General features: G+C 49.6%; 1 protein-coding gene across 1 annotated transcript in view; it reads right to left on the bottom strand.

Annotated features, from left to right (window-relative positions):
- Positions 1-14,792, bottom strand: part of LOC122386967 — a 56,146-nt gene that overhangs the window by 1,181 nt on the left and 40,173 nt on the right. Inside the window, exons 3-8 of the mRNA XM_043376737.1 lie at positions 6,810-6,882; positions 3,549-3,632; positions 2,762-2,940; positions 1,604-1,780; positions 1,090-1,266; positions 156-308 (exon numbers count right to left, since the gene is read on the bottom strand). Coding sequence (XP_043232672.1) covers positions 156-308; positions 1,090-1,266; positions 1,604-1,780; positions 2,762-2,940; positions 3,549-3,632; positions 6,810-6,882 — 843 coding nt within the window. The remainder of the gene's footprint in view (positions 1-155; positions 309-1,089; positions 1,267-1,603; positions 1,781-2,761; positions 2,941-3,548; positions 3,633-6,809; positions 6,883-14,792) is intronic.

The following is a 14,792-nucleotide window of genomic DNA, read 5'->3' as shown; positions in this document are numbered from 1 at the left end:
GAGGGTCAGCGCACCTCACAACCATGCACACGCTGTAAAGAGACCGACAATCCACACACCTCTCCATGGTTTCACAGAACAAAGGCATTACGTGCTCGCTCTCCCGCTGCCACCCGCCCTGGGTGCGGGCGGGTCCCGCGGGGCCGGTCGCTCACCGGTCGCCCTTGCGCAGTCCGCTGCTGTCCATGGCCCACTCGATGAGCACGCCGCGGCCCGACAGGTGAGTGCTGACGGTGAAGCTGGGCGAGCGCGGCTCCCACTGCAGCGTCACCAGGTGCAGCGACGTCTCGGCACTGGTCGGCAGGCAGCTGCACGGACACACAGAGCCGAGGTCAGCGTCCGCAGCTCCCTCAGGGACCGGCAGACGGGGTCGGCGGGTTAGCGACGACGAGTAAGACGGTAGATGGTTGACTAGCCCCGTTAGACAGTAACGAATTCGTCCTGAAGGCTATCGTGGTGAGTTTCAGTCGGTGCGAGCGAGATGCACTGGGCGCGACAAACTGAATCAGTGGATTACTGGCAAATACAGGATAGCTGAATGGGCACCAAAGCCATCCTTAGCAGAGAACTAGCCAGTTAAGAGAGTTAAGCGTCGTGAGGAATATCATCATGATGATTATGAGCATATTTGATTGACCGAATCCTCAAACTTGAGAATTCGGTCAATCAAATATGCTCAGAACTAGCCAGGATCAAATGATGGGGGTGCAACATGAATCCAGGCTATATAGGAATCTAATTCTAGACAATAGTATATGTAACGGGGTGCGAGGAGCGAGTGGCGACAAGCGGTGCGGTGGGGCATGTGTGACGCGCGGTGCGGGCCTGTCCGACTCGCGGTGTGGTGGAGTCTGTCTCACTGGCGGTGTGGTGGAGTCTGTGAGACACGCTGTGCGGTGAGCCTGTCTCACTGGCGGTGTGGTGGAGTCTGTGAGACACGCTGTGCGGTGAGTCTGTCTCACTGGCCGTGTGGTGGAGTCTGTGAGACACGCTGTGCGGTGAGCCTGTCTCACTGGCCGTGTGGTGGAGTCTGTGAGACACGCTGTGCGGTGGAGTTTGTCTCACTGACGGTACGACACGCTCTCTGACCTGGTCAGCGAGAGCCGGTCGGCGGCCGCCGGCCCGCCGCCGCCGCCGCCGCGACCCTCGGCGTCCTCCATCTTGGCGCGCAACGTCATCTGCTCGGCCTGCAGGTCCAGGATGTGCAGCTCCTCTCGCTCCAGCTCGTACTCGAGCTCCGCTTGTCGAATGCACGCGTCGATGTTCCTGCGAGCAGACCACAGCGTGACCTCACACTACAGTGCACACGAAGCAGAGGACAACGGCGATAGACGTCACAAGACGTCAGTTGACGCACAGTTACACGTTAGCTGTGGAAAATGGCAGGGAAAAGCCGCTCTAGGAACGGGAGGACACGTGTCGCTGCCCACATGCGGTATAATGTTTTACTCTCGATTTCAATAATCACAGGTGTGTCGGGAGCAGGCAAGGTCAGATCATGGATCCGTGGTGTCAAAATCGGGTTTCCTCATACAATTTACAAGCAAAACCACTCATACTGAATATCTAAAGCAAAACGATAAAAATATACATCACCACGCACTCTGAGGCCTCGAGTTTCTCCAGGGCGAGTCGGAGGTTCTTGGCGCGCGCGCGGCTGGTGTCCGTCTGTGTCTGCAGCCGCGAGAGGCGCTCAGTGAGCGCGCGCCGCTCGCGCTCCCGGGCCGCCCGCTCGGCGTCACTGTCACTCTGCTGGCCCGACTCGATCTGGCTGCGCAACCTGCCACACGCCACACGGCTTCCGTCAACCGCGGGCGCACAACAACGGACGTGGCTTCTAAATCTGTTGGGTAACAGACATTTAACTACAATCCGATATCGAAGGTACCTGGACAGTCATCGGCGACCAAAGGCAATGCTATGTCAACATCTTCTGCCCGACTACTCAATGCTTTTACTCAACGGGACAACGGCTCAACGGACAATTGAATGCTCTTTCCAATGATAGCATTTTCAATTGTCAAACGTATCAGGTTAAGCAGCAAAATCCGTGTAATTATTTAGTGGCACATTTTGGACAAATACCATTTAATTCAGCGATTTTTTCCACATTGTTTTTGATCAATTAGCTTTTCACAATTTTTCCATGAGAGACGGTACATTTTTATTGCTAATAGGCGCTGTTTCAACTCATTCCGTCTGACGATCACTTGAAAATAATATAAATTCCAAAATCCATCCAAAACGTCCATTTTTCAAAAGAAAGTGTCCTCCCCGGTGCACGTGGCGCGTGCCAACCCCTGCACCGCACACCATTCGATAGCCCGTTCGATTCTCTACACGATGCTGTTTTCCCCGTACCGGTCGGGCCCACGGTTACCGAGATATTGCACCGGGACCGGACCCGTGTCGGGCAAATTTGGCTGTTTTCGCCCGTTTTTGCCAGCCGATTAATACATGTAAAGTCTATGACGCGAATTTGCACTTTTTGGGCACGCGCCACGCGCTCGCTATCGATCCGATCGAGCTGAGACCCATCAAAGGCACGTTGTCCATCCTTGTTCTATGAGTTGCGCAAACTTCAGCGCGGTACGTTGTACGTTGTAGTTGCAATCCTATCCAATACCCATCCACGAGGGCGACGTTAATCGATGTTTCCGATTTAATGTCAGCCAACAACCAACATTTCATTACCCGACTATATTGTCTGGATGGTGCACTAAGTCCGTGGCCGGCTGCCGCCGCCGTGTGGCCCGCTCACCTCAGGATGGTCTGGTCCCTCTCACGGAGCGTGGTGTGCAGCAGCTCCAGCTCACGGAGCAGGTCGCGCGGCCCGGCGGTGGCCGTCGGCGCCGGTACCGGTACCGGTGCCGGCGCCGCCTCCTTCCGGCGCCGGCTCGTGCCGGTCGTGGTGGACAGCGAGCTCTCGATACCGGCCATCTGCAGCCGGACAGTGGCCACACCGTCAGCGGACAAACCGTCAGCGGACACCGTCAACGGACACAGTCAGAGGACACACCGTCAACGGACACCGTCAGCGGACACACCGTCAGCGGACACAGTCAGCGGACATACTAACAGCGGATACAGTCAAGGACACACCGTCAGCGGACACAGTCAGCGGACACAGTCAGCGGTACAGTCAGCGGACACACTAACAGCGGGCACACAGTCAGCGGACACACCGTCAGCGGACACCGTCAGCGGACACACCGTCAGCGGACACACCGTCAGCGGACACACCGTCAGCGGACACACCGTCAGCGGACACACCGTCAGCGGACACACCGTCAGCGGACACACCGTCAGCGGACACCGTCAGCGGACACACCGTCAACGGACATACTAACAGCGGACACATAGCCAAAGAACACGGTACTGGCCCAGTTTAGCGTGCGTGCAACGCCGCGGCCGCCGCACCATCAGCCATCAAAGCCAGTACGTGGAAGATTTGCCGGCAGGTGAGACCGTCGTATGAGGTTGGTGGTTCGATGAACCAATCTAATAAGTCTGCATCTTACCATTAGCAGGGACACTACCGTACATACCTTGGCTTCCACGGTGGCCAGATGTGAGAGCGCCGGCGGCTGTTCAGATTTTCCGGAGCCGGCGCCGCTCAGCGACAGCGTGCTCTGCAGAACGGGGGACATGACGTCATACAACGAGCAGCGTGCTCTGAAGAACGGGGGACATGACGTCACACAACGAGCAGCGTGCTCTGTAGAACGAGGGACATAACGTCACACAACGAACAGCGTGTTCTGCAGAGCGGGGGACATGACGTCACACAACGAACACTGGCAGCGTGCTCTGCAGAACGGGGGACATGACATCCCGCACCGTAGACAGTGTTTACAATTGCTTTACGTGCAAAGAAAGAAAATTACCAGATGTCGTTTAACTGATTTATTAACCCGGCAGGCGGTGGGCCTCCCGGCCACCCTCCTCGCGGTGAAGGGGGCATTTTTTTGCCCCCCCCCCCCCATATCTGCGAAACTACTGGGCGGATCCGTAAAATTCAAACGGCGTTCGATGGTCCTGTCAAATTTGTCGAGGGAAACCAAATTTCATTGACCTCGGGATCATCGATGACGTCACAGGTCAGGTCAAAGATAAAATATTTCACCGTTCACGGGTCTTCTAGGGAACGCGCTATAACACCGAGTAAAACGCATTTTGTCGAAGATCAGCGATAGGGCGTCAGTTGCCTAGCACATATGTTGCTATTAGAGGTCACTGATAATACCAGGTCAGGTCGCAGGTCAGGTCACTAAGGGTCAGCACATGAACCGAACTTTACTAAGGTTATGCGATGCATGCTTTATGGCCAATTTTTCATTTCCAACTCAATGGTGTTGGTTATAGGACCATCAGGTACGGTTTAGGTCACTTTCTGGTGGAGGTCAGGTCAAGGTCAGGTAAAAAAGGTCATATTTCAAAGTTGATAGTTTTGCATAAAATGGGTATAGATTCGATGCAACTCGTCACGGGGAGTCGTATGGTGGTCTTTGTTTTGCGCTATGAGGTCTATTATTGCTAAAAATTGAGTTTGAAAATTTGACGTCATCAATTTTGAACAGTTTTTCGCTATAGCTTGGCCAAAAAAGAGGTAGCGATCTCAAATTTGGTATGTGGATAAAAGGCGGTAGGCACTATCACATATATTCCGTTTTTTCGAAATTCAAAAAACGTTTTGGACTTTTCGGCTATTATATTCAAAAAATCTATTTTTTTATTTTTAGGGGTCAAAATCCAAAAATTTCAAAAAGTCGAGATAACACTTTCGTAGCCCTGTTAATTCTACACCTTTTATGTCTGAAACATTTTCCCGTATCTCTAAAGCTGTAGGCCTGATAGCTCTTGCCGCAAAACCTTTTTTGGGTCGAAAGTGGCAGAAATGACGTCACTCCGACGTCATTAGCGGCCAGCCTATCATAGCCTTTGGAAAAATTTTGGTTACAATGTGCAAAAGCTATTCACGGGAGGGTACTGAAAGTTTGGTGACGACCGGCGCAGCAGTTCTGGAGATATATAAAAGGGGGGGGGGGCAAAAAATGCCCCCCCCCCCCACCGCCTGGAAGGTTAAACGTCTAGACGATTAACAAACTGTTAAGCGTCTAGCAGACATTTCGTCTTGTCTGAATTATGTCGTATTTTTATATAAAATGTATTTTTTACCTTTAAGCGCCCGAAACATATCGGCGGTAGGTACGGGATAAAATCATTAAACCGCTCGTAGGTAGAGAAATCTTTTAAACGTCTCGCCTATCGGCTCGACATTTAAAATATTTGTGCTACCTACCCGCGGTTTAATATATAGTAGGTAGAACAATATTTTAAATGTCTCGCTTAACGACTCCACGTTTACAAATGCAATTCTACCAGCCTTCGCCGGACTCAGCGATTTGCTACGTGTGCCCCCTTCGCCCCCCCCCCCACACACACACACATTCGCCGCGCCGTTTCAAACCTTATTAATAGATACTCGCAAAAAAACGAGTGTGCGCGCCGTTACGCGACGCAGCGACTGGTGCCCAGCCAAATTTGGGGTCTCCGGTCAACCGGCGACGTCTGAGGTCGGGAAAGTGCCCCAAGGAACGGGCTCAGTTTTTGGCGAATAAGCGTTACATGAGGTTATTTAAATTACTCAATTTAATTTAGTTAATTTAAGGTAATAACAACGTAATGTTAATGAACTAACTACATCATTTCAAACTGTATTACCCAGCATAGTGAATATCAAATATAGGCAACTGATTTTGTTACGTCTACATTGGGTTATATCAGGCAGCAATACATGTCGCTAAACATCTGAACATGAGTCCGAGTTGCTTCATTTTTATCGGTTCGGGCTTCCAGCAAACTTAAAGTAAAATTTTGAATTAAATGACTACAATGAGCCGGTTCTCACTCGGCAATTTGCATATATGGGAAATATTAGGTACCTACCTAGCATATGATTTGAAACGTATATTTAAAGCTGTTCTTTTCTATCGATAAACTGAGGAGGCGCTGCGCAGCCACCAATGCCGCGGCCCACGTTCAGAGCACAGGCGTCACGATCGCAGGGCCGTCGGAAGAAGGCGCTCGCCGCTCACGTGCGGCCCCCGGCCACGCGGAGCTGAGCGGGCGACCCGGACGTGACGGCGCCGTGATGGCGCGGCGCGTAACACCGTCACGGCGCGCTGCCAGCTGATGCGCCGCTCCGCCGCGACACCCACGGCGTCACACGGCCCACGGGTGTGTGAAAGGCGTCACAGGCCGCGACACCAGGGCGCTGGTGTCGGACCGTGAGCCGGTGCAAAGGCCACTGTGGGGACGTGGCTCGCCAAGAGAACATGGAGTATTAGGCTAGAGGTGCTGCGGGAAACGGGACCACGCGAATGTAGGTATTTCCCCATAAGGGCGTGAAAAATTAGGTATGCGACAATTCACACACCCTAGACAATCCACCACCTGGCGCAAATCGGAATCAGGGGCAATTTTTCAGGTCGAAGACTATGTTGGAGCTGCAGTTGGGGTCTTGAGGTCAACAAATAACGTCTCGAAGAATCGACCCCTGACGTGATTGACTACAACTGAACTGACGTACCTACCTTTACATAATTCGACTTCCGAAACAGTGGTTAGGTAGTGGGTACCTATACATATGCGAGGCGCGGACTGATAATTGTACGGATGTATGCCGGTAAGGAACGTCCTGCTAAGTGCGCTCGTTCTGCGCATGTGGCGGGGACGCGCGCTGGCGCCGTGGTCCTGCTGGCTGCCGACGAGTTCGATCTGCGTGTGTTCCTGTCGGCCGCACTCACCCGAGACCAGGTGCGGTGGCCGACGACAGCCTCCTCATCTGCCGACATGGCCGCCGCAGAGCTCCGCTTCACCCTGCGGCGACACCGGGGCGTCAGTGGGGTCAGAGGGGTGGGTCACTGCTCGGGTCACCGGGGTCAGGGGGTGGGTCAGCGGGGTCAGGGGCGGGTCAGCTCGGTCACCGGGTTCAGGGGGGGGGGGGGTGACCGCGGAACTGGTCAGCTGGGGGAACGGGGGACGGCGGGGAGCGGGTCAGATAGGGTCACAAGGCTCAGATAGGTACGTTCAGGAGACAGCACACTGACCCGTCCGTCGTTTCTATCCTCAGGATACTGAAATCCTTCTCCTCCACGCCTCAACCCCCCTCCGGGCTGGACACTGGACAGGCACCTTTATCTCATGCGGGCTGCTCCCTTGGAGCGGCACCGCTGCTTCCGAGGGAGCGCACCCCGTAGCCGGGTGCAGAGAGTGCTTGGGGGGGGGGGTGGTCGGCCTGTCCATTCGGACGGGCTCAGCCCCGGCGACTCTCTAGGGTGTCTGCCCAGACCAATGTCTCCCCCAGTAATTCCTATCATCCTTCCGGCTCTGAAATGGTCTTGTCAGACCGAAAGGACCAAACCCTACAAAACAAAACAAAACAAAACAAAACAAAACAAAACAAAACAAAATCGGGAGACAGCGGGGCCGGACAGCAGGGGTGTGTGAGGTTAGACAGGCCGGTCGGCTGGGTTACGGAGCTCGGCGGGGGTCACAGGAGGACTGCGGGGCTCAGAATGGGGACTACGGGGGACTGCGGGGGACCGCGGGACGGGTCAGCTGGGGTCACCAGGGACTACGGGGTCAGCGTGGGGAATGAGAGGTAGACAAATGGTGCACAGACTGAAGTCCTGTTTCGAAACGTGCACCGACAGGGGGGCGGGGGGCGGTTATCCGTCCCCCTAATGTTTTTCATAAGTAGCGGAAAAAACCACGGCGCGTAGCGCCACGACATTTGATATGACTATTCCCACATCATTTTCACACATGGTACGCAAGTTTGAGCTTCCTATCTTTAAAGCTCAGGTCACCAGGTCACTTTGAATGACCCAACCTCAAATCACTATTTTGCAGCTTTGTCACCGTTTCGGAGCTACAGTAGATGACGGAGTCCTTTGAAAGTTGCAGGATGTTATTAATAAGGCCATCGTTAGCTGCAATTTGTCCATCTCGGAATTTTGATATCGATGGCCTAAGGTCAAGTCAATTTCTTGACCTCCCCGTTGTATGTCAAGGGGGGAAAATCAACCACCCGATTTTTTTTTTCGCTGAAACGCATCGGAATGGCCTATTATACTATGACCAAAACATAGGTACACTCGGGGGCAGATTGATGTTCCACAACTCTTTATCCACCGGGTTCCTATGGCTCAGCATTGGCAGCAGCCGCCTGGTACCGGTAGACTGTGCCGCTTCACTTACTTGTCAAGCGGCACAGCCTACCCACCCGTATGACACCGGTCTGGGTCGGTGGCTGGAAGGTGATGTGGGCCGCCTGTAACGTCAGCGCAGCGGTGAGGGCCGAGCCCGGAGGCATGGCTCGGGTCGGCGCGGCGCGGCGGCTTGCGAGGGCTGGGGAGTGAGGTGGGGTGGGAGCACGGACATCGCGCGGCTGAGCGAGTGTATTTAACTTTCGCGTCTCAAGGCGCCAATTATTCTACCTAACATTTGTGCTAAAGCAGTTGTTAAAATGTCCTATCCCCAAGACAGCGCCTATCATCATACTTGCAATGCACATTACGACACACTTAAGCGTGGCAATGGGACAGCCGATAGAACTTAGGTATGTCACTCGTGCATCGAGGTGCGGAGCTATATTTTGTATAGCATATTAGTATTAAGGCCTTGATTGAGCAGATTGGCGTCTATTGTTTCGCACGGTAATCGTCCAGAGACGTGGGAACTGGGGGTTATGAGTAGTGCCGCAGCCAACGCCCCAATTTAAAGCGATTATTACTGTTGCTCTAATATGTGGTCGCAGCCCCCAATAGCAAACCGTTCCAACTAGGAGCCAAAAAGTCGACCACTCAGGGGGGGTTCGAACCGGGCTTCTCCCACTTGCCAATTTACGACACGAGCGTTCATCCACTGAGCTACCTAGAATGGTCCTCGTCTGCACAAAACGAAATGACAATACTGTCATTGGCGGTCAAATGACAGTATTGTGACATTTGATCGCGTTTGACCGCGGCAGTGGTCGCTGGTTTCGGCAGCTCAGTGGATACACGCTAGCGTCGTAGGGTGACCGGTTGGAGAAACCCGGTTCGAACCGTCCCAGGTGCGCGACTTATTTGTTCCTAGATGGAACAGTTTGCTATTGGTGGCTGCGACCACACATTAGAGGAACAGTAAGAGTTGCTTAAAGTTGGGACGCCACGCTTTCCAAAAACCCCAGTTGCCACGTCCCTGGACGATTGCTGTGCGAAATAATAGACACCAATGCGCTCAATCAAGGCCTTATAATACTTATCTGTTAAAAACAATGTAGCTCCGCAACTCGATGCACGTGTGATATAAATTCTATCGGCTGTCCCAATGCCACGTTTAGGTGTGTCGTAATGTGCATGGCAAGTATGATGATAGGCGCTGTCTTAGGGGATAGGACATTTTAACAACTGCTTTAGCACAATTGTTAGGTAGAATAATTGGCGCCTTGAGACGCGAAAGTTAACTACACTCGCTCAGCCGCGCGATGGTCCGTGCTCCCACCCCACCTCACTCCCCAGCCCTCGCCAGCCGCCGCGCCGCGCCGACTTGAGCCATGCCTCCGGGCTCGGCCCTCACCGCTGCGCTGACGTCACAGGCGCCCCACATCGCCTTCCAGCCACCGACCCAGACCGGTGGCATACGGTGTGGGTAGGCTGTGCCGCTTGACAAGCAAGTGAAGCGGCACAGTCTACCGGTACCAGGCGGCTGCTGCCAATGCTGAGCCATAGGAACCCGGTGGATAAAGAGTTGTGGAACATCAATCTGCCCCCGAGTGTACCTATATGTTTCGATGCGGATTGACAAGAGGATGCACGATGGTGCTATTAGTTTTTGCAAAGCTTTAATCTCATCTGATCTGAGATCTGAGATCTTGACGCGTATATACCTATCATAAGCAGCAGTAAGAAGTGCAATGCAAAGACGAAACCGTCCGGCGCCGGCCGCCGCGCCGCAGCTTTGGCGGGATTTTGGACATTATGTACTACACCCCTGTTACTAAAAAAGCTGCGGGCCGATCTGCTTATTACTTTCACCTGAAGATGCGCAATTCAATTTTAGGCAGAAACTGAAAATTTGACGTCAATAGAATGATTACGGCGTGAGGTATCGGCGAAAAACAGAAGGGGTTGGCGAAATACACCCCCTCCCCCTTCCACTGCGCATGGTAACTGGTAAGGATGCTTCACCTAAACAAAAAGTATATCATTCGATTCGTCTGAACATAAAGAACACGATGGTGCCAAAATCGCAGCTCTGCGACCATTATTGGTATTTTTTTTAACGAAAAGCAAACCCGTGCCTTGGTACACTTGCTTGAAGTCAGACTCAGATGTCACCGGTTGACCTGAAACCTTAAAATCGGGTACCAATCGCTGCGTCTCGTAACGGCGCACACGCTCGGTATTCCGCCAGGCTCTAGCTTAATTTGGGGAAAACGGCGACGGGGTCGTACGCACCCTCACCCCCTCTCGGCCGGCACGCATGTAGAGAACCAGGTCCGGTGAGGACTAAAAGTGGGCGCCGGTTGCTGCGCCTCGTAACGGTTACGGCACAACCGCTCCTTTTTCGCGAAACTCTGGGTCAATTAGGGGCGATATTTTTTTTTTCCCCGGCAAGCCAAGTGGCTATAGCCGGGGGAGGGGGAAAGTTACTAGCTGGCAATTGGCCAGGTCTTCCGTTTACGTTACGTTAATGCCGGCTATTTGATTCCGGCCCAAGAACTAAGAGAAAGGCAAAAGACTACGTTAAACCGGCTCATGTGGCGTCCGGTGGGTTGCAAGGCAAAGGGAAGGCCGAAAGGTGCCTGATGGGCGAGACAATAAATTTGGTTACTTACATAGAACTTGCTGCTGTGACTTGCTGCTGATTTGTGTGTTGTTGTTTGGTGTGTGTTGTTGTGGGGTGAACTTTACCAGGAAAAGTCCTAACTAGAAAAAAACCTGGTGCCTAACCAACATGGGCGTCGCCACCACTACGGACACTACGGACAGTGTCCGTACAAGTTTTGGAAGGCCCGGAAACTTGTACGGAATGTCCGTACAAGTTTCGTCGACCGCAAATGCAGTCTTCAAACATGTTTGAAGCAGGTTAAAGCTTATCAGACCCCTATTTGTGGTTAAAGTTACGATCCAAGGCCGCCCCAAAGTCAATAATAACCGTGTTTACATAGGGTTCCCTTAATCTTCCCCTATTTGTCTCTTAAATGTCCCTTATAAAGGAATCCTCTGTCTCCTTTACCTCGCTTCACTACAAATATGGCGCAACTAAGTCATTCTAGAAGCAGTTTGCAATTTTTACTTACCTTTAGGGCTCTCCCAACCAAATAGCTTCCAGACTAGACAGTAGACACTGAGGTAAAAGTAATAGCACATGAAAGCTCAAAGCAAGAAAAATCAGAAAACTATCTGGCATTTAACATACTTTAAACGGCTGAGCTATTATTCAAGTAGGTGTAATCACATCCACGGCAATATAGCACCTGTCGAATTTCTGCATTGACTTTCTGCAGTTTATGCGTTAATGCCACTTAAAAATCCTCAGTCGGCGCACGTGCGCTTGTCGAGTCGGGGACCACCAGTCGGACGATTCGGAACTGCCGGCCAATCAGCACGCCGCTTTTGTGATGTAGTAGGTTGAGAACCACTGGATATGGTAGCGTAGCAGCTTTTGGAAAGCATATTTACGTCTGGACAACGAGTTGCGTTGGAGAGGCCGGAAATAGTGGCGAATTTGGGACCGCAAGAATGGACCGTCATTGGAATGATTCTTTTTCAAACCGTGTACTGTTTTTAGCCGGAATTTAATGGATACTACAAAATATTTTTGTAATTGCATTTTGGCCAAGATTGAATGTCATCACGGTGGTTTTTACTACCATTGCATTTTTTCCAGAAGCATATAGTGCTGTTATATTGCAGTTTTTGCGCTTTTGTTACAAAATATGAAGCAAACGAAGCAAACATGCAAAAAGTTCCAAAGTAACGTTGATGCACGTTGATGCATATCAATATCGCAAAATATCATAGACCTCAAGGCTCAAGCTCTCATCCGTTGCATGATTGACTAGACAGATTTACACATTTCAAGTTTATCTTGGATCAGAGGTGTCAAAGTTGTCAAATTCATCAGTGTCAGAGGTTAACTTGAGGGGAAGCTCAAGCTACGGCCTACGATAATTGCTCTTGTCCATCCACTAAGAAGTTATTAGATATTTTGTTTTGTGTATTCCAAGAGGAGATGGAACAATTTTTGTGCCTTCATGTCAGAAACGAAGATCGATCATTAAATTTTCAAGGCAGTTAATCAACCAAACCAAGCATTTAGTTTTTCTGATCTCATATATCAGCAGTGGCTAAGAAGAAAAGGTTGATAAATACTGAAGTTCAGTCATCTTGCTTCAACTTGGCAGCAAGATCCCCAAGAACAGAGGATATATAGTATACCTATCCTGTAAAGCAAAGCATTTTGGTGCCTGCAAAGGCTTGAGTTATTTGTTGTGTGCTCGGAGTGAGGCTATGGGCGTTTTTGTTGTGTTTATGTGGAGATTGAATATAACTGTGACCCAGCTGTGTTTGTTTGTATATTTACTACAGTCAAACAGCACATTCACATAAAAATAAAATACTCACCTAGCTCATAGCTGTACCCCGCATAATTTGTACTTGTTAATGTCTCGAGCATGAACAAAGAACTAAAGTAGCTCATTAATTATCATTTCCCACATTTTCTGAGCATCTAACATGGCAATACAGCAGTGCAGAGTAGCTTCAGAGAAGAGACACTTTCAATGCACAGAATCTCACCAGCCACCCAATGAGCCAGTTCCTCATTTGACTGATTCCCTGCCCCCTGGATGTAGCCCGGCAAAGGTGAGCTAACTTGGCAACGGCTTAAAGTGAGCTAACTGTTGTTAAGTTGGAGGTTAGCAGGTAAGATTTCGAGTTAGGATGAGTATCTACCTATAATTGTATTGTATTGTATTGTATTGAACAATCATGAGCGATCCACATTCTGAAAGTGAGTGGCGATTACTGCTCATCATGCTATAACTGGGTGCTACTGCTATGCAGGTCTTGGGTTTGGGTAGGTTGCAAATATGTGTGATGATTGAGATTAGGTATGGTTAGTGAGGTATGGTAGGTCACATTTTTCATGGACACTTCACAAATTAAAAAAAAAAAAAACTAGCATCACCTAATCTAAGCTAACCCAACTAAACCTACACAACTACTAACTATAGGTACTAAGCACCTTCCTACTTGTGCCTACATCTCATACCAAGTCAAAATAAAGTTTCTTGCTGGAAGATTACCCTCTGGCACATTTTATCCCAGCCCTGTTAAGAAAACTAATACTTCTAAGTCCTGAGTCACTTCTGGCCATCACCATCCACAGAAAGAAGCGCTGAGAGCTTTGCTATTGTATATTGGACCAAAAGTCACTACCACGAAAGACTATGAACACATCACATCATATGATCACATCGTTGCATGGCTTGTCACATTGACAATTTTACGAAAATCCCTTTTTTTCAAAAAATGCAAATTTTAATTGGCCAGACACTGAGTAATGCGCATTACCATCTGCATAGCAAAGTAAAGCTGCCCAAGTTCGTTCATTCTATATTTTTCACTTCATAGTTAGGACTAATTCATCTTGCTCTTATAAATTATTATTCAATATTCATCCCAATATATCAATATTCAATAGACGATATGCATTATGCAATCATCAGCAAACATTTTCTGGCAAGCCAATTGATACTGCTCAGCGTGCTCTTCAGTGCTGATCTCCTGCAATACAATAGCTTGTTTTTGGCCAATAAGCTCTTTTAATTTCAACTTTTACTTGCTGATAAGTGAGCCAGATCAACTTGTGTTTATCAACCAACATTTCCTATCTTCAACTTGATCTTGATCTTACTCAGGACCTCAACCTCCTGGATACTTGGGATTGTTTTCAGTCAACATGTTTCATTAATATGATATAAGTCAATCACAAGAGATTCAAAACATCCAACAAAACGACGTACACGAGTACGAAAACCACCAGATGAACTTGAAAAAGGCCTTGGAACAGATCCAAAGCTCCCATGTGTGATGTGCTCCATTTTGATTTGTTTGTTTACAATAATTGTAGTGCTGATGTATTGTTTTAGGACTCTAATGGTGGGCTTATAAAAATTCAAACATTTTTACAAAATCTGTAAGGCGAGTAATATTCCTCTGAAAGAACTAAAATATTCAAAAGCCAAACACTATGAAATACAGGAATCGGAACGAAAAAGTAACAAAAAAATCCAGCCTTATATACGGCTCCAAAAACTGCGACAAAATCGGCACTTTTCCCCGCAACTCGTTGTCCAGACGTAAATATGCTTTTGGAAAGGCGCTACGCTACCAAATCCTCCCCTATTTGTCGCTTAAAGAGGGAATTGAAGGGCAGGATAAAAATACTTCAAAATATGAATTGTTGAATTTCGAGTATTAAATAAGCCCAATTTATATTGTTTACAGCATAAACGATGCTTTGTATGCTTCTAACAACAATAGCGCCCATAGCAACGTTACACGCGATCGCTATGATGCCTAAAATTCGATCTGAAAATAGGGGAGAAATAGGGGAAGATTAAGGGAACCCTATGTAAACACGGCTAATGTCACGCAAGAGTAGGCATATAGGGATTAGGGTGTAACGAAATTATTCGGACATCTATTTTTTTTATTTATTAGAACTCAGCC

The sequence above is a fragment of the Amphibalanus amphitrite genome, unplaced genomic scaffold (assembly GCF_019059575.1).
Source record: "Amphibalanus amphitrite isolate SeventyFive unplaced genomic scaffold, NRLGWU_Aamphi_draft 000268F_arrow, whole genome shotgun sequence".
Taxonomy (NCBI): Eukaryota; Metazoa; Arthropoda; class Thecostraca; order Balanomorpha; family Balanidae; genus Amphibalanus; species Amphibalanus amphitrite.
This window is presented reverse-complemented; position numbering and strand designations above follow the sequence as displayed.